At 41.5% G+C, this 20948-nt stretch overlaps 1 protein-coding gene across 2 annotated transcripts in view; it reads right to left on the reverse strand.

Annotated features, from left to right (window-relative positions):
• Positions 1–20948, reverse strand: part of prkar2aa (protein kinase, cAMP-dependent, regulatory, type II, alpha A) — a 70294-nt gene that overhangs the window by 21263 nt on the left and 28083 nt on the right. For both annotated transcript variants that reach the window (XM_080445749.1, XM_080445750.1), the window contains exon 3: positions 9490–9525. In XM_080445749.1, the coding sequence (XP_080301875.1) occupies positions 9490–9525 (36 nt within the window). The remainder of the gene's footprint in view (positions 1–9489; positions 9526–20948) is intronic.

Consider the following 20948-nt stretch of genomic DNA (forward strand, 5'->3'; position numbering starts at 1 on the left):
CTGCATGAATGCAGCAGCCGGCCACATATCACGTCTGGACCTGAGGCCTTGTACATGTATGTGCAAATATCTTCTGGACTTCATATTGATCCACAGTAATTCCCAGATCACTGTGTGAAATTGTTTGCAGATATCCTGCAGGCAGGAGACTGCAGGCAAAATTTAAACCTGACACTATATTTTCAATTGGGGATGGATGTGTGTATCAAGCACATCAAGGAATAATGAGACCTCAGACTTTCGAGAAATTGGTCTTCCATGATATCCAAACAACAATAAGCTCAGTTAGACAGTAACACGAAGATGTACCAGTTGTAACAGTTGTGCAGCCAAACTGTAAAGAATGGTGCATGTGTTTTTCCCAAACAAATGTCAACACGTCATTGGCAGTGAGTGAGTTAATGGGGCTGGAGGAAAATGTGCTGTTGTGGGGGTGCATGTTATACTGGTCTTGTAGTTTGCCTATTTGTGTCGACTGCTCGCTTATTTTGATATGTCCAGAATAGAAACGCTGGAGTTCATGTGGTTAATCTGAACATATCCCTTTATACTGTATAGTCCAGTTTGCACCATTATCAAGGCCCAGAAATTACCTTTTTGTCCACTATCCAGAGTGGCTAATACGTAGCTGTTGGTTTAATGTTCTGCATGTCTTCACAAGAGCTTGTACATCTGCGTTCAGTTAAAACAAATATATCCTACAATTAATAAAAATGCATTGACCCCAAAATGTACTTCCTGTGTTTGTGATTTGAGAAAAGTAGACCCCACAATCTATCAGTTTGTGTATAACCTAATACCCCAAAGGTGGCTTACAGTAGTTTGTGTATAACCTAATACCCCAAAGGTGGCTTACAGCAGTTTGTGTATACTAGCCTATTACCCCAAAGGTGGCTTACAGTAGTTTGTGTATAGCCTAATACCCCAAAGGTGGCTTACAGTAGTTTTTGTATAGCCTAATACCCCAAAGGTGGCTTACAGTAGTTTGTGTATACTAGCCTAATACCCCAAAGGTGGCTTACAGTAGTTTGTGTATACTAGCCTAATACCCCAAAGGTGGCTTACAGTAGTTTGTGTATAGCCTCATACCCCAAAGGTGGCTTACAGTAGTTTGTGTATACTAGCCTAATACCCCAAAGGTGGCTTACAGTAGTTTGTGTATACTAGCCTAATACCCCAAAGGTGGCTTACAGTAGTTTGTGTATAGCCTAATACCCCAAAGGTGGCTTACAGTAGTTTGTGTATACTAGCCTAATACCCCAAAGGTGGCTTACAGTAGTTTGTGTATAGCCTAATACCCCAAAGGTGGCTTACAGTAGTTTGTGTATACTAGCCTAATACCCCAAAGGTGGCTTACAGTAGTTTGTGTATACTAGCCTAATACCCCAAAGGTGGCTTACAGTAGTTTGTGTATAGCCTAATACCCCAAAGGTGGCTTACAGTAGTTTGTGTATACTAGCCTAATACCCCAAAGGTGGCTTACAGTAGTTTGTGTATAACCTAATACCTCAAAGGTGGCTTACAGTAGTTTGTGTATAACCTAATACCCCAAAGGTGGCTTACAGTAGTTTGTGTATACTAGCCTAATACCCCAAAGGTGGCTTACAGTAGTTTGTGTATAGCCTAATACCCCAAAGGTGGCTTACAGTAGTTTGTGTATACTAGCCTAATACCCCAAAGGTGGCTTACAGTAGTTTGTGTATAGCCTAATACCCCAAAGGTGGCTTACAGTAGTTTGTGTATAACCTAATACCTCAAAGGTGGCTTACAGTAGTTTGTGTATAACCTAATACCCCAAAGGTGGCTTACAGCAGTTTGTGTATAGCCTAATACCCGAAGGTGGCTTACAGTAGTTTGTGTATAGCTTGTGTATAGCCTAATACCCCAAAGGTGGCTTACAGTAGTTTGTGTATAGCCTAATACCCCAAAGGTGGCTGACAGTAGTTTGTGTATACTAGCCTAATACCCCAAAGGTGGCTTACAGTAGTTTGTGTATACTAGCCTAATACCCCAAAGGTGGCTTACAGTAGTTTGTGTATAGCCTAATACCCCAAAGGTGGCTTACAGTAGTTTGTGTATACTAGCCTAATACCCCAAAGGTGGCTTACAGTAGTTAGTGTATACTAGCCTAATACCCCAAAGGTGGCTTACAGTAGTTTGTGTATAACCTAATACCCCAAAGGTGGCTTACAGTAGGTTGTGTATACTAGCCTAATACCCCAAAGGTGGCTTACAGTAGTTTGTGTATAGCCTAATACCCCAAAGGTGGCTTACAGCAGTTTGTGTATACTAGCCTAATACCCCAAAGGTGGCTTACAGTAGTTTGTGTATAGCCTAATACCCCAAAGGTGGCTTACAGTAGTTTGTGTATAGCCTAATACCCCAAAGGTGGCTTACAGTAGTTTGTGTATACTAGCCTAATACCCCAAAGGTGTCTTACAGTAGTTTGTGTATACTAGCCTAATACCCCAAAGGTGGCTTACAGTAGTTTGTGTATAGCCTAATACCCCAAAGGTGGCTTACAGTAGCTTGTGTATACTAGCCTAATACCCCAAAGGTGGCTTACAGTAGTTTGTGTATAGCCTAATACCCCAAAGGTGGCTTACAGTAGTTTGTGTATACTAGCCTAATACCCCAAAGGTGGCTTACAGTAGTTTGTGTATAACCTAATACCCCAAAGGTGGCTTACAGTTGTTTGTGTATACTAGCCTAATACCCCAAAGGTGGCTTACAGTAGTTTGTGTATACTAGCCTAATACCCCAAAGGTGGCTTACAGTAGTTTGTGTATAGCCTAATACCCCAAAGGTGGCTTACAGTAGTTTGTGTATACTAGCCTAATACCCCAAAGGTGGCTTACAGTAGTTTGTGTATAACCTAATACCCCAAAGGTGGCTTACAGTAGTTTGTGTATACTAGCCTAATACCCAAAGGTGGCTTACAGTAGTTTGTGTATAGCCTAATACCCCAAAGGTGGCTTACAGTAGTTTGTGTATACTAGCCTAATACCCCAAAGGTGGCTTACAGTAGTTTGTGTATAACCTAATACCCCAAAGGTGGCTTACAGTAGTTTGTGTATACTAGCCTAATACCCCAAAGGTGGCTTACAGTAGTTTGTGTATACTAGCCTAATACCCCAAAGGTGGCTTACAGTAGTTTGTGTATAGTCTAATACCCCAAAGGTGGCTTACACTAGTTTGTGTATACTAGCCTAATACCCCAAAGGTGGCTTACAGTAGTTTGTGTATACTAGCCTAATACCCCAAAGGTGGCTTACAGTAGTTTGTGTATAGCCTAATACCCCAAAGGTGGCTTACAGTAGTTTGTGTATACTAGCCTAATACCCCAAAGGTGGCTTACAGTAGTTTGTGTATAGCCTAATACCCCAAAGGTGGCTTACAATAGTTTGTGTATACTAGCCTAATACCCCAAAGGTGGCTTACAGTAGTTTGTGTATAGCCTAATACCCCAAAGGTGGCTTACAGTAGTTTGTGTATAGCCTAATACCTCAAAGGTGGCTTACAGTAGTTTGTGTATAGCCTAATACCCCAAAGCTGTTTCACAAAACTTGAACAACAGGACACGGATTAATAAAGCTTGGCCGTTATCCTGGTCCGGAGCAAGCTAACTTCACAGCTAAGTTTCCATGATAACTAAAGCGGGATTTCCTTCGTGAAACCGAGTCATGGCTGAGCCTGGCTTGTTTAAGCCAGGATATCTGCTAAATCCTAATCTACCCTTTGTGAAACAGGCCCTAGTTCTTTTTGAACAGTGACATGCTTGTGACATGGAAAGTGACAATACAGAGAAGGCATTGATTGATTGATTGATTGATTGAATACTTTATTAGCAGTTTGCAAACAAAAAGCTTAAACAGTTTAGAATACAAGGTCTGCTAAAAGGATCTACACAAAAAGCCAAGCTTGTTTCAATTGTGGTCCTTTGTACTCAATTCATAGAAACATTGATCAGATAAACAGCAACACTATGTGGAACAGCATGTAATAGTTATTTACAAAAATAAAATAAAAAAATTGAAGAGGACTATTTACAGTGAAACAGGTCGGGGGTGGGAGGCTATGTTTTTTTTTACAGGGGCCAGTTTCAATTTGCAACCTCCTGTAGGTGCTCTTTTAGGGCGGTTTTGAAGGAGAGTAGGGATTTATTCTCCTTTAGAGCCTTTGGTAGGGCATTCCACATTTTAGTGACATAGCATAACAGATGATATCACTGAAAAGTGCAGTATAGAGCAGCCAGGATATGTCCCCAGAACCCCAAAGGTGGCTTAAAGTAGGCTGTGTGTATAGACCAAAGCCCCAAAGGTGACTTCCTGTTGTGTGAAATAAGCCCCGCCCAAGTCCCGAAAAGTGGGTTAAATATGATTGTCCCCAATCTCAGGGTAAAAAATCATACTTTTAAAATAAAGCTTAAATCAAAAATATCAAGACATATTGGTAAAGTGGGCACCCTCTGAACACCAACAGTGGTCACAGCTTCTCTCTAACCCATTCAGAAAGGGTAGCCCCCGAAAGGGGGGTGTCCTGACATCCGTACCCAAAAGTAGTCTAAACAAACAGGGGTGTGTGTGTGTGTGTGTGTGTGTGTGTGCGTGTGCGTGCGTGTTGTCATAGAGATGAAGACGGTGCTGATAATGACTTGTACTTTTGGACGGTTGTGACTTGGTTGTGACTTGGTTGGCTGGAGTCAGGGTCGTTGTGGTCTGACATGTGGTGGTCATAAATGGTTATCGTTGGGTCTGGGGAGAGGGTGGGTGAGCCAACTAGTTAATTGACAGGACTGCCCAAAAACTTGGGGCTCCAGAGTGAGTTAGGAGCACAGACAAACAGACTAACGTGTCTGGTAACTTCCCACTTTGGTAAGGTCCCAGACAAGGTGGAGAACGGGAATGCTAGAAACAGATACACCCAAACAACACAAACTATGCAATTTGGGACATTAGGGAGGGATCACCCCTTGATCCCAAGTTTAAAACTAGCTGAAGAAACAATTACAAATGGTAACACAAAAACTGGAAGAATGCACCCATGAATGTTAAATCCTTGCTGAGACTACACAACTGATGTGTCCTCAACAGTTGTCTAAAGTATTTTTAAACTAGAAAAGTGTGGTTAGTAGAACACAAATCAGCCAGGAGGCATGCTCTAATAATAATAGTTAAGTATGCAGTGACAATATTAGCATTTTTTGCAACGAAATACTTCCTCTTAACTGGAAGAAACACCCAGGCGGGGGGCCATCTGCCTTGACCATGTCAGTATTTGTAATCTGCTGCCTTCCACCATCTTTCTCTTAGATTTGTCATTCAAATGTATCTGTAATCTTACAGTAGTCGTCTTCACCAATAAAAAGTACTCAGAAAAAGTACTAAGAACAATTTTGGTGTGACCACGAGATTTGTTGAAAAGTTTTTTTCTTACATGCATAGATTAACAACTACAATGTCACTTGGCATTTCCTGGTTTTACACAGACAGGGATGCCAGTGCAGCGCACAGTCAGAAGAGAGAGGATCCGCACCGTTTGCAGTGTCATGTGCAATGACAATGCAATTTTCAAAAGTTGGCTTTTTCAGTCTCAAGTCTTGGCTTGTGCCGGCTAATTGCATGCCTGCGATTGGCTAGTACCGGTAGTAGGTACATCCAATAAGCCGGATGGACACCCACTAGTCTAGGCTAGTGTTGGTCCATAGCTTTATATAGTTGTCGGCGACTGATTTGAAAAATATTCAGGAAATGAGGTTATTGGCCTGCTGGCAGCACGCAAAATAAATATGGCACTGATCGCCTAGACCAGGGGTTCCCAAAGTTCGGGTCGCGAAATTATTTTGGGTCATAAAAAATATTTTCAAAAAGAAAAACCAAAAAAAAAATAAACAGAATGTATGAAATACAATCTAAAAATAATTACAAATAGTACAGTTTACCCATCTCATTAGGTACTGTAAATGTGATTGATTGAATCTATATTAACAAGATTATTAACAGTACAAGTAGTAGGCCTACAGTCAAAAGTCATACTAAAATACATTACATATGTGCACCGAACGTGCAAGTTTATGTGCATAAACTACCTCCAGGTTAGGTGGGGTCGCGAGTCAATGGCTGCATTATTTTGGGGTCGCGGGCTGAAAAGTTTGGGAACCCATGGCCTAGACAGACCGAAGGACAGGTGTGAAATGCATTAATCTCCTGCCTGAGATTAACTATGCTAACCTCACATAATATAACCCATTAATCCAAATCCAAGAAATCAGTCAGAGTTGGGTCAAATAGGCCCTGAAGGTCAGTCGAGACTCAAACTTTTGAAGAATTTTGTTTCAGTTTTTCTTCAAGGCCAGTAATATGGCAAATCATTTAAACTTAAAAACAAAATATAATGTGCTTGAAGGCTGCTTATACACAGATTGTGATTGACTGCTAATCAACAACATAACATAATAGGCCCTGCCCTGCTGTCGATGGGGTGTTAATAAAAGTATGAATTAAACATATATCAACGTTGGTAATTAGGAGGTGTATGCACCAAACAGACAAACTGCTGCAGGGATTAAAGGCAAAAAAAATCCCAAGACTGAAAATGATTTTCAGACCATGCCCCAATATGTGACTTGTGAATTGTTGTGAAAGGGGAAACCCCCCCAACCTTGCATCGGTCTACCCCTGTGCTTGACAGGGATAAAAGTCGATTTAAAAGATTAATAACATGAATTCCCTGAAGTTCTCCACTGCCCACACTGTGAATGTGTGTGTGCCAATCCATGCTTCATTTTATAGAAGCAGCTTCTGAAGTTCTGTTGTATTCTATTGCTAGTCTGGCCAATTCAAATACTCAGATCTTAACATTATTACTGTAGGGCTTGACTTTACAGTCACATGGTGCATAGTAGCAGTGTGTTAAAGTTAAAATCCCCAGAGGAAGACACTTATACACATGTAGCCTTCAGTAGTCATTTGAACCATTATGCAACTTGCATAAGGGAAGAGGAAAGGTTGCAAAAGTCAATTACAACAGACAGTTAAGACCCATTGGTGTGGCAGCAAAAATTCAAACATCTTAGTATCTAATATCTTTATGTTTTAGAGCAGTGGTCTTCAACAGGGGGTCCGGGACCCCTAGGGGGTCCTCAGAGTTAATGTAATTTTTTACATTAACCATTATTTTGAACCCTAGCATCCCTACATTTGCCAAAAATAGCACATCTACAAACACATGAGCTTGTAGATCTTCTATTTTTGGCAAAGAGATTTGGTGTAGAGTGGAAAAAGAGCAGACCAAGTACAGAGCCAAAGGTCAAGTTTACTAAGCATTGGTGGTTTTAAATGTCCAGATTAATAGAAAAAAAATGTATAACAAAAACAAAAAACTAAATCAAACAAGTCTATGAATCTATCTATGAAATCTATAAAAAAAAATCGAATCTGCAACACAATTTTATACATGTAGTGGGGGTCCCTGCTTCATCAGTCTCAGCTAATGGCCTAAAATGGCCTAAAAATCGTTGAAACGCCTGTTTAAGAGTTACGATTACACACGATCTGTCATTGATTCGCGTGCATCCTGACATGTTGATGCACCGGTAGCACTGTGTGTTGCAGAGCACCAACGGCAGCTTTGTGACTCGGTTCATTATTGCGGCGGAAAGGCGTTTTTTACCATTGCTGCCATATAAAGCAGCTTTTACACAACAAATACATGCTCCCGGTTATCTGACCTTTTTGCATGGTTTGCACCATGACCTGAACGTCTTTCCCGTTTCAAGCTCATCACCATTTAATTTTAACTGTGCTCTCAATGGCAGTCACGTCCGAACTTCTTTAATCAACACTGCCTCGATTATATGATATCACTCGACTCACGACTGGACCGCGATCACACGTGGGAGTAATTCAATGCATTTTCTCTCGAGAAACAATGCAATGCACGCTACATAACCTCCGCCTACTGCTTTGAAAACCTATCATGATACCGTCCCAAATGATACACTGCACAAGTATTTGCATTGGCACCTGTTAGAGTGACTTTTGTGAGTGACAAATAAATCCTCTCGGATTAGCAAACATAGCAATTGTTCCGCTGCTTATTTTAATCCAAAAGTTTATACGTTTAGCATACGTTTATTGTTAATTACTGCTGGTCCTTCCCTGTCAACAAATAATTAGATCCTACTTATTATGTAGCGTAATAATCCACTTTCAATTTAAAACTCCAGTGTCTTCCATTATTCCTGGGATTTTATCTTTTGGACACATATCACCTTCCATAACTTCAGTGGTAAATCCGTGCTATTTTAAGTCATACATTATGACAGGGAAAACGGAGCACAACATACTTAGTTGCACACTGGTGTTTCGTGCCGTAAATAGCAGATCTACAAGCTCACCACGCGTCCCATTCGTGACACGTTGTGAGCTTGTAGATCTGCTATTTACTGCACACGACACCGGCACACAACTTAAGTAGCCTATAGCTGAGCCTAACACTCGGTGTCGGGTTACAGCGCGGTGATAGATCACTGGGGATGGATGCTTTGTAGTTTGGAGATCATTTTTACTATCAAGAATATGCTGCGTTTTGACGACTTTGGTCAAGTCATTCACACACACACACACACACACACCGCGGCCATCGCTACACATACCCCCCCACCCCCTTATTTATTTATTTTTGCAGATTTGGACTGATCTCATAAATAGCCCCTATGGAATTCCCACGACGGAAATCCGTCGCCACGACTGAGAACTTTAATCCATGTGTATGTTTATTTCACCTTATGAATAAAGTGATGTTGATTGTGATTCAGGCCAGGGTGACCACAAGTTTTAGCAAATTACATGTAAACAATTAAAATAAAATAAAATAAAAGTACACCGGTTAGAATGAAATAGACCAGTGGATATAAAAATGAATGGAAAATTATACAAAAGTGAAGTCTGAGTATGACCTGGTAGATTTCAAACTAGATGTATCAAGACAAGGGCTCAGCAATGAGAAAACACTTTTTCAGGACCTGCAGGCACCCTGGTTATTAGAAACCTAGACATAGTGATGGGTTTGTGTGTATGCATGCACGTGTGTGTGTGTGTGTGTGTGTGTGTGTGTGTGTGTGTGTGTGTGTGTGTGTGTGTGTGTGTGTGTGTGTGTGTGTGTGTGTGTGTGGGCAGAGATTAGCATCACCATGCCCCACCCAGACTGTGTGACGGACCATGACATGTAATTACTGGTATGTAAACACCGGGCCAGTTATGCAGGCTAGTGTGTGTGTGTGTGGGAAAACAGCAGCCAAGGTCACACATGAATACACACAATCAGAAGGACTGAGATTCACACAGGAGAGCAAGTCAAACACCACGTCTTACAGAAACACAAGAGGCAAGAATACACACACACACACGCACACAGCAATTCTGCAAACAAACAAAAAAACACACAAAATCACACAAAGTGTACCCAAACAAACCCACACATGGTTACCTGAAACTCTCCTGCTGAATCTGCTGGGGGGTGGAGCTGTAAGGAGAGAGAGAAGAGAGAATTTAACATCACTGGCACTCATACATAATGACAGTCCACATGAATTCACGCTTCGAAATCCTCATCATCACCACTGTGGTCATGCTGATGACACTCAACTGATTGTTTTTCCTTTTCCCTCCCTCTGCCACACGGGCTGAAGGGCGCATCACTGCATGCTTGGCTGACATCTCCCAGCGGATGTCTTCCCACCACCTCAAGCTCAACGCAGACAAGACTGAGCTTATCTTCTGCCCTGGAAAGTCCTGCCCCCTGCAGGATCTTTCCATTTCCATCGACAACGCCCTGGTGGCTCCTGTTCCAAAGTCTGCCAAGAACCTGGGAGTGGTCCTGGACTGTCAGCTGTCCTTCAAGGCAGGTTTGTAATCGTACAATATCCAGAGGATCAGACCCTTCCTCACCAAGGAGTCAACTCCAGCTCCTCATCCAGGCCTCAGTCATCTCCAGGCTTGACTAATGCGTTCCCTTCACTGGCTTCTGGTTGGCTGCACGCACTCAATTCAAAACACTGGTGATAGCCAACAAGGCAATCAAGGAGAGGATACCTCTCTACTCCAGCAAACACAGGAAATCTGACCATCGCTTCTCTAAAACACCCTGGCCAATGCTCCAAGTGTCCTATACTCTTCTAGACGTACAGTATACTGTTTGCTTGACCACAAATGCTAGAATGTTATTTATATAGCATGATATTTAGAGTAGACAGATGCTAGGTTTGATGTTCACCTGATATCCTAGTTTCCTTCAAGCAATAAATAGTTTTTCTTTGCACTCTGTGACTCTACACATCGTGTAACCATTTACCCTGTGTTTGTTGACTAGGGTTCATGACATTGACTCTGATCTTGCACTTGTCGCTCTGGATAAGATAAATTGTTAATTGTAATCGTCCTCTAGAGACACACATCTGAAAGGAGAACAGGGGATAGAGGGCAACATGCAAGAAAGGGAAGCAGGAGAGAGAGAGAGAGAGGTCAGGATAATTAGTCCTTGTGGAAATTAATTTTGCGCTAGGCAGCCATAAGGACACAGAAATCACACAACACATAGACAAATCACACAATACATAAGACAAATCAAACCATATATAGACAATACAACAATACACAACAGAGCCCTTACAGAGAAAAACTACCAGTCATGGTTAAGAAAAGACAAAAAATTTGCAAAACAGAGATCTTCGTTCGGATGTCCTATTAGTCAAGGGATATTAAAAAAATCTTGGAATAAATTCCTTACCAAAAAAAATCTTCACCAATGTGTTTGTAAAGGTGTCTAGTAACACATCTCACAAAGACTGAAATGCAGTCCCCTTAGGAGAATTTTTGACAGCTCCTTAAAGTTGGGGTACCCACCATAACCTTGGTTAAAAAAAAATCTAAAAAAAAATCTAAATTTAATTCTGTTTTAAGTAGCATGTGAGGTGTCAAACTAGGGTGTTTTTATGATTCTGAATCCATTGCAAGCATTTGTTTTGCACCAAAACCACTCCTTGGGCTAAAAACGGCCCAATCTCAATGGGCTTTTTACACAAAAAGTATACCTGGAAAAGGATGGCTATGGTCGTTTTTAGCCCAAGGAGTGGTTTTGGTGCAAAACAAATGCTTGCAATGGATTCAGAATCATAAAAACACCCTAGTTTGACCCCTCACATGCTACTTAAAACAGAATTAAATTTTTATTTTTTTTTGGGGGATTTTTTTTAACCAAGGTTATGGTGGGTACCCCAACTTTAAGGAGCTGTCAAAAATTCTCCTAGGGGGACTGCATTTCAGTCTTTGTGAGATGTGTTACTAGACACCTTTACAAACACATTGGCGAAGATTTTTTTTGGTAAGGAATTTATTCCAAGATTGGAAAATATTCTGCTAATATCCCCTGACTATATACTTATGGGAACAATGATATCTGTGCCCGAGCTTGCAACTTCGGTACCATGTGCCGTCCTGTGATGGCATAAGGTTGTTGACTGTATAGCGGGGTTCCATCACTAGTAACAGCTTTCATCATACATTGATGTCATACTATCAAACTGTACCCCAGCTATTTCGCTGCATACATTGATAATTTTATGGAGTTTGTTTTTTATTAATGAGCCATATTAGGCAACAAAACAAAAAGTTAATGCACTCTCTATAAAAGATCGGTCGAAGAGTAGACGGGTAAAGAGAAAGATTAGAAAAGACACAGATAAGTGGGTTGGGAGTTCTGGGAGAAAGAAGAGGCGTTCTGTTCAAGTGACTGAGAAAGAGACATGGACAAAAATGGAGGCGAGTGGAGAAAGTCAGTTAAAGAAAAGACAGTAGAGAGTTAATATTCTGTCCTTTTCAAATGGTTGCTACTGTGGATTCTAGCTATGATCTCTGCCAGACTAAATATCTCACTCACTTTCACTCGGTCTCACGTGCTTACCCTCCAGCTTACACAGAATAGTGCATGCACCATTACACACACACACACACACACACACACGGTATGTCTTGTAAACAAACACCATTATAATTGTTTTGTAATGCAAACTGTACAACTTTGCCAACAAGTAAAACTGAAATCTAGCAACAATCCAATAAAAGGCCATGGAACTAAGACCAGTCAACATCACACCGCCATTATTAATTCCATCAAATATGGAAAAATACTGTATCTGCATGCAGAATGAAGCATTCAGTACAAAGACTTTAAACAGATGAGGAGAGATACTAATATTCTGTTAGGTTCTTAGGTGGTGCAAGTGATATTTTTGTTAAAATAAGTGTTAAAAAGCATACATTGATTACAGTATTTAGTAAACAGAATACAATTTTTATTAAATCGGGATAAACAAAATTGGAACTGTAACACTGTCAAATTTAAGCTGGTAAATTATTTTTTAATTAAGTTTTAACATTTTATTTATTAAGAGCTGGAGAGACCCCTGTTACCGAACAAAGACTCTGTACTGTAGCAATGATTACTATCAGAATATGGAGCTTTAACTTTTAATTAAGGGGTTTTCAACCGGTGGTCCGTGGCGCGGAGATATTGCAGCTATTTCTCCAGCTCCCTGTGGTGCATGAACCCCCCACCACTATTGCGTGGGGTGGGTCTATGATGGACCCACCACACACAATAGTGGTGGTCCCCAGGTTGCTCTTAGTCAGGATGGTGGTCCCTGGGTCAAAATCAGTTGAAAACCCCTGAATTAAAAGAAAAAACTACTTTATTTTTACAAAACAATATCACTTACACCACTTTAAGTACTGAATGGTACAAATTTAGGATGGACAAGAAAGAGAGAGGGTGATATTTACAACAAGCACTCTGCAGAAAATTGGAACTCCTTACCCACGATGTTCTGAGCACAAAAGAAATATAATAAAACCAATGTCTCCTGAATACAACCTTAACTTTAGGGGATATGACCCACTATTAAGTGGAATGTACATGAACAGATAATCTAGCATAGGATTATAGTAAGACATTTATGTGAATATGGTATCCCGCCATTAACCTGTGCTATATTTATATACCGATTCCAGAAAAGAAAGATAATTTAGGCTGTAAACAGAGACGCCATTTTATCGTATTACAACAAGACGATCTGCAGACATATTGACTGTAAATGTTGTGATGTAGTCACACGGTACCAGCGCTAACATCATTGAGTCATGACCTGTATGCTACTGTACATGCTGCAGTACAATCTGGAATGTTAATTTAATTCAGAATGTGTAAAAATGGGCCTGCAAGGCTACAGTAGTTATGTCCAAACAACCACTCCTTTTTGAAGGCAAGGCTGGAAGCGCACACTGCATACGAGTTGAATTCCGGGTCACAGTGTGGCTGAAACAGAGGATCTACAAGCGAAAGCACCTCCATAACCCACCCCATATTCCACAACAATTGCCCACTACCCTATACCCCAACAACCCCCCAGCGTTATGCCATATACATGGCTGTCTGTGCATTCTGACCTTGTGAGTGAGTGAGTGAGTGAGTGAGTGAGTGAGTGAGTGAGTGAGTGAGTGAGTGAGTGAGCGTGTGAGTGTATGTGTAGCAAGGTGTTAATGGACAAACACTGGGGGTAACCTAGATCTCCCATTTCTAACACAGAGCTGTTAGCGGCCAATATGAACTGACCACTCACTCATACACACATCACACACGCTTGGTGCCCTGCTGTGTGTGTGTTGCCACCTTATGTCAGAGTCCATTAGATGTGGGTTGTGAAGACAGAAGACTGAGGAATCTCTCACACACCATACCCCTGGAGGTGCACACACACAAAAACACACACACACACACAGTCACACACACACACACACACACCTCTGAAGCTACACACAGTAGACACAGTAGCACTCTGCCTGTCTGTGTGTGTGAGTGTGTGCTAAATGCTAACTCACATGCTCACTATATTTTCTGCAGGTCATTCTCTCCGTCGATAGATCTGTTGTTGACTGTCAGACACACACACACACACACACAGACACACACCATTCACAGTTAGCTGGAGGCATGTGCAACCTCTCACTCTAGGATCACAGGAGTACCATCAGGCCACTATTCTCACAAGCAGGCGTGCCGACAGCGAGGCCATCGGCTGCTTGGCGCGGGCACTCTTTCGCCTGGCGGCAAGCTTGTGCAATGGGCACGCCTCACAAGGACTCGCTGTTGGTGTGCCTGCCTGTGATTTAAAAAGGTCAATGCATTTGTTGTATAACCGTGCACATACGCAGGATGTTGAGTGAACCAAAGAAAAATGTTTTTGGAATGACATACACGCCTCTCACCCTGACTAGCCTCCATGTTTCCAACTGTGTTATCATTCTACCTTTCTCTTCTCTCTCTCTCTCGTCTCTGTATCGCTCTCAATCTTTTTGTCTCAGCTCAGATGTTCACCCCTCTCTCTCTGGAGACATATACAGTACACACTAGGGATGTGCGCAGCTAGCCTATTAAACGGTGCTGCCCCTACTAAATACAAGTTGTTTATTATTTATTATCATCATTGTAAAACATGCTTTTATTCTGCAAAGTGCTCAAGGTAACTTGATTTCACCAAATTATTTGAGCAATCATGGAATTTTCTGCACTGTATTACGACAGGTCGCAAAGCTACTGCTAATACTACTGTACAGTAAATGATGATGAGTAAATTAATATTATTCCCACGGCTAGCCGTTTGATCTTAAATTTAAACAAGAGTTTTGTTGTTGTGCAGTGCCCTTTCATTTTTAACAACCTATTCCAGTGAACAAATTAACGTTTGTCTTTTCTTTTTCCCCCCCATCATAACCTCAAAGGAATTATTGTTATTTATCTTTTTTTTCTTTAATATTTGTTGCCCTGTACTTGTGGGAAAATTGTGTCCTTAAATTTATTTATTAACTTTTATAAAAAAAAATCAGCATCAGTGGTTTTCTGCTTTATTCTTGACAGTGACAGTGAGAGAGAGACAGGAAAGGTGGGAGAGAGAGGCGGGATGACATGCAGCAAAGAGCCTCAGCTGCGGGAAGCGTACCGATGATTCCCACCAACTTACATGAAAATCAATTCTCTAGTTATTATGTTCATAGTCTCAGACACGCATAGACAGGTACACACAGACAGGCGTGATTACAATACTTGACTGATGACAATACCCTGCCTGCATCGCTGCGGGCAGGGTAATAATCACCTATGTCCATTTGTCTCTTTCTGTGTCTGTCCTTACTCTGACTCTCCTCCTCATAATACCAGGCTAGCAGCAGCAGCACCACGTTCAAAGCTGCTCAAAAACACTTGTTTTCATCCAGGCCGACGCACAGACACATGCACCACAAAAGGACATCATGAGCAGGTCATGCATGAATACACTGTTTCATTGTGTTTGTGCGATCAGCGTTCTGTTCTGCTGCTCTCCACTACTGTAATACTTCATTACTATGCTATACTTTCATTGGTTTTCTGTGATTGTATTTCTGTTTAAATAATTAATATAATGGTGGACTGTCACATCAAATACAATGTGTGTGTGTGTGTGTGTGTGTGTGTGTGTGTGTGTGTGTGTGCGCACACGCGCTGTATTGTTGTTAACATAATCAAAGAGTGTGTTTGTTAGTGTGTGCATGCGTTATTTAAGTGCGTGTGTGTACTGTGCGCGTGTGCGTGTCTGTAAAGTGCTCTCCCCATGGTCACGTGGAGGGGATATCAAGTGAGCACCCCAAGTTGCCACGGCAACCCAACACAAGGAAGACCTCCTCATCGCCATAACAACGCTACCCCCTACACACTTCCCTCTCTATATATCTCGTTCTAACAAGTGGCAAAACACCCCCCCCCCCTCGCTTTCTCTTTCTCTCTTTCCATCTCTCTCTTTACACCCACTCACTGCAGCCAGGAGAGAGAGAGAGAGAGAATCAAAACAAAAGAGGGAGAGAGGGACAGAAATGAAGATAAACAAAAGGAGGATAAAGACAGAGAGAGATATACACAATGAAATAGAGATTGATGATGATGGATGGAGATGCATTAGGATATGGAAAGAGAGTCGATTAGGGATATAGTGTTAGTGGCATCTCTAATGGTACAGAGAAAGAAAGAGAGAAATAGGGCGATAAAGAGACTGACAGACGGCTGAAAAACAAGGGAATTGGGAGTGGCAGACGATTGGTGATGTATGAGAGAGATGGAGAGAGAGGAGAGAGAGAGAGAGAGAGCACGCTCATTGGGAAGCAGACTGACAAGATAGAAAGTGGTTTCAGTTCATGCAATACTCCTTGAAACTAGGGATGGCCAAATGGAGACATTTTATTAACCGATTACCGTTAGGCCTTAACGATTAATTAATCGATAACCGTAAAAAAAAGAAAAATGGCCAAAATACATTTTATTTCAAAGGGCCAAGTCTACACAGTTTGTTTTGTGTCTAGTGATTCTAGTGTCTATCTCTCTCTGGAAGAGGTTGCACATGAACTCTGCAGCCGCACTGAGGCGCTCAAACACAAACAATACCAATACAAAGACGAGGAAGAAGAAGAATAAAGTGGAAGTTACGTGTGGTTGCAGGTGTAGACTTGGCCAAAAAACAATTAAACATTTTTGGCCCTTTTTAACGATTAATTTTAATCGTTAGTATTAATCGGTTGGCGATTTAACGGCGGTTAACGGTTATCGGTTGGCCATCCCTACCTGAAACCATCATCAACATGGACCCTTTCTAGGGCTGGAGAATTAACAGAAAATATATCGAAACCCATATTTAGAACCAATAAACGACTTATAACCAAATAATCGAGAAACACGTCTTTTTCTTATAATGTATACAGTACATATCAAAATCGACACGAAAGAAGTTCTTAATAGATTATAACTGACTTTTTCAAAATTTCTAACTGATTTAGGAGACATTTGTAAAGATTTGCAAAAGATTTCATGATTTTTCAAAAATAGCAGATCTATAAGCTGTGGTGCTATGGGTTTGTATATCTGCTATTTTTTGAATAGCCAAAGAAATCTAAAATGACACAGATGTGTTCCCGGATTGAATGGGTTAAAGCCCAGACCCATTCCAAGTTGCAGTACTGTGTCTTCCACCTTGAGCCATCCCAGACTAGCAAAGTGAGCTGAGGTGAGTCCTGGGGTGGCGGTATAGTAGCAGTCTTATCGGTTTTGTTTTGAGTGAACCATGAGACTGGATGAGGACTCCGGCTAGAGTACACACACACACACACACACACACACACACACACTTTATTCTCCGTCCCTCTATCCAACTTGTTGCTGTGTACACCTCCTGGCCAATTAGCTAATAGGAGCTAAGATTTCCCATCAGTCCTTGTGATTAGGAAAGTCATTTTATCTATTCACAGTAGACAGAGAATGAAAAAGGTACATGGAGGCTTTCTATAATCTGTAATCTCCTCTATCGTCATTTCATCCCTCCCGCCTCTCTCTCACCCTCTCTCTTTCGATGCACTTTTCTCCATTGCCTGCAATTCATCCACCCTACCCTATCCTGTACTGTATTTACCTTACCTTTTTTGTTCCCCCCCCTCTCCTAATCATCTCTCTGTCTACTTCTCACATCTCTCGTTCACTCTTTCCCCTTTTTCCCTCTGCCTAGTTTTTATTCTAACCCATTATATCTGTCATGCTAGGGGTTTGGTTTTACTTGTCCCCTTCCCTCCACCGCAGTTTGTTCTTGGTGGTCAGTCTGGTTATAATGAGTGAAGAAAAAGAAAAAACTTAACACCTCATACAGTACATTCCTCCTTCCGTCCCATAATGCAGGATAATATATTGAGCAATATCATCTATGTACTGTCTATCAATATTGCGAGATGGTGTTCTGGGTCGTGACTCGTGTCGTATTGGATTGTTTGAAGTTCTCCAGTAAGGTACACCTTAATTGTGAAATTAGGTGAAATTATTTTCTTATTTTTACATTGTGAGGCAGTGTGGGGGGGGGACAATATTTAAATATTGATAATATTGTGTTTTAGTGGAATCATGGAAAATGATACTGACTGAGAGTTCATGTTCCAAAGTCATATTGCAATGCATTGACTTCTCCTATATGACAGATACATTCTATCATTGAACAATTTAATTAAATAAACATACTTAACACATCGGGTGCCGAACACGGTCTGAACTGTGTTTTCACAGAGTAGCACTTTGGTGCCGAACACGGTCCGTGTTTGGTGTCTTTTTTTTTTTTTTTTATATCGGCCGATATGTTTCGGTGTCTTTCGGCCGATATGTTTCGGTGTCTTTCGGTGATATTTTTTCGGCGTTAAAACCCTTTCGGCCGAAAGCCGAAAATGCTTTTTTTAACCATTTTCGGCCGATATGTTTCGGTGGCCGAATATTCGGTGCATCCCTACTTCAGTGATGCTGGTTACAACAATGCTGAAGTTTTATATGAAATCTATATTTGTATATATATATACAGATATATAATAAAAAGAAATTCATAGCCAAACGGGTTAAAACATGGTGGATAGACTTCTCTGCTTCTCTCCATGGTGGGTGGGATTAGCCCGGCGTCACTGTCAGGGAGCAAATCAGAGTCCCGTTTGAGTAAACGTCATTCAGAAATACCCTGACCACAAATAAACAACTGAGTGTTCAAATATTTGTTTAATATCTATATTTTTGGTAGAAGATAGAACCACCAAAAATACCAAAAACTAAGACAAGTTCAATTCTGACAGACAAATAGAAAGAGACAGATAGGGACAGACAGAGGGCAGAGAGAGAGACGGAGACAGAGAGATAGACAGAGAGGGCCAGGCATACTGCTGCTGATAGGGGCAGGATCTCTCTCACACACAGAGCTTCTGCTGACGTACATGCCACTACAGATAGGAAACCGCAGAGTCGCAGACACATGCACGCACACTCACACACTGCTGCTGTTGACGTAGACACAATTACAGATGGGACAAGGATCGCTGAAACAGACACAGTAAATTAAACACGCACGCATGTGTGAATGCATGCACAGTTGCACACACATACACACGCACAGGCACGCCCACACACAGTATGCTGTTGGGAGTGGACAACACCCACACATATCGTGGCACACAATTCTAACCTCAAACACACATGCACATTAACACAAACACCACATGTTAAGGCCACACGACAACAATAGTCAAGTTCAACACTAGACTCAATGAACTACAGTACGTCATCAATGCTAGAACCCCTACAGGCGCACACACGCAGAGCTCTGACGTTATCAGCACCCTGCAGCGTTTGCTACTTACCGGGGCCGACAGACCCACATCTGCATGAGCCCACAGTTAAACCATGCATGAACTGGGCTAATTCTTACAAACATTAAGCTGCTTTTAAAACCTTTGGTGATCTCACATACAAGACACCTGCTGTTATATTTGATTTGTATATATTCTTTATAGTTTTACTTTAAATTTCACTTTACCTTGCTTTAGATGATGCAGCTGTGCATTTGACATGACTTGAGAAAGCTGTCAAGGACAGCCTAAATGAAAAAACTAAAACTAAACAACAACCAAAAAACACAAGTTAATGAATGAACTGGCTAAATGATAGGGTTAACAATTTGACTAATGTTTTCACTACTGAGAAAACAAATAGTAAAAATACTTTTTTTGACGTGTGGGGGTGTGTGTGTGTGTGTGTGTGTGTGTGTGTGTGTGTGTGTGTGTGTGTGTGTGTGTGTGTGTGTGCGTCAGCAGCAGTAGTCAGGGAATTGTGCTGAAGTGCAGAGCTCAGCAGAGCTAATGCTAAGCTCTGTAGAAGACACAACACCAGGCTAATGAGAAATATAATCAACCTGGGCACAGAGTATGGACACAGTTGGAACACACTGTTCCCTGACACACACATACAGTACACAAACACCAAAACACATGTGCAGTGCACACATATGTATACATATGAGTGACATACAACACGCACACACATTTCAGTAGTACTATTTCAGTAGCGCTATTTTCTAGGGAAAAACACCATCGCGGGAGCGTTATTATTACGCCGTGCGTACAGCCCGCCCTCCCGTCCTGTGTACGGGGGGAGGAGATGGGGGCATGAACGATAACGTGAACGTAACAGTTTCAGGAAGTGAACGAGCTTGTTCACGTTCACGGCAATGAACCAGTTCTTTTGAACGAATCGATCATTAACGCCCCATCACTACATTTCAGTCATTTGGAGATAGACAGTCAGAGACTACAAGCAGACAGACAAGCATTCAGACTAAAAGTTAGTAGCAGCAGTTTTTATGTAAACTCAACCACAGACTAGTCTTATAGTATATAATGTTTACAAACCCTAACAATGCTCTCGTCTTAGAAATAGCATTCATTATGTATCTGAAGCTCACAAATACGAATAGAGGAATAACATACTGTATAGGCTTATAGCTCTTCGGAGGGCTGCACTGCAAGTGAATACACATGTAAAATGCCACCAATCAAACCTTGAGCCAGACACTGTACATGAACCGCCAATCATTCCAGCAGCCAGTGGGGGGAAGCAGGTTGGTGGCCTTGCTGTCGCTGTGAGAGCACATCTGTGCTCATAGAACCTTTCCTGGAGGGATGAATACAGTATAAATATACTGTTTTTATTTAGACTGGTGGCCTCAGGGAATAGAGCAGGTCACAGGATAGCAAGCGTGTTGTGTTTTGGGGTGTTAGTTTACCTTCCAGCAGGGTTTGATCACAGGGAGCAACTTAGTGTGCCTCTAGAGAGCACTCAAGTCTCTGTGTCACATGAGAATCAGCTGGGAGAGAGATGCCCTTCCTACATGACATGGCATAGTCTCCGAGTACGGCTGATGATGGTTTAACATACAACACAGGGTCTATGCATATAGACAAAAGCTCAGTATCGGTACATGGGGAACATTAGGCCATTCAATTATTATTTTTTAATTTTTT

The sequence above is a fragment of the Gymnoscopelus braueri genome (assembly GCF_963280865.1).
Source record: "Gymnoscopelus braueri genome assembly, chromosome: 12".
Lineage (NCBI taxonomy): Eukaryota > Metazoa > Chordata > Actinopteri > Myctophiformes > Myctophidae > Gymnoscopelus > Gymnoscopelus braueri.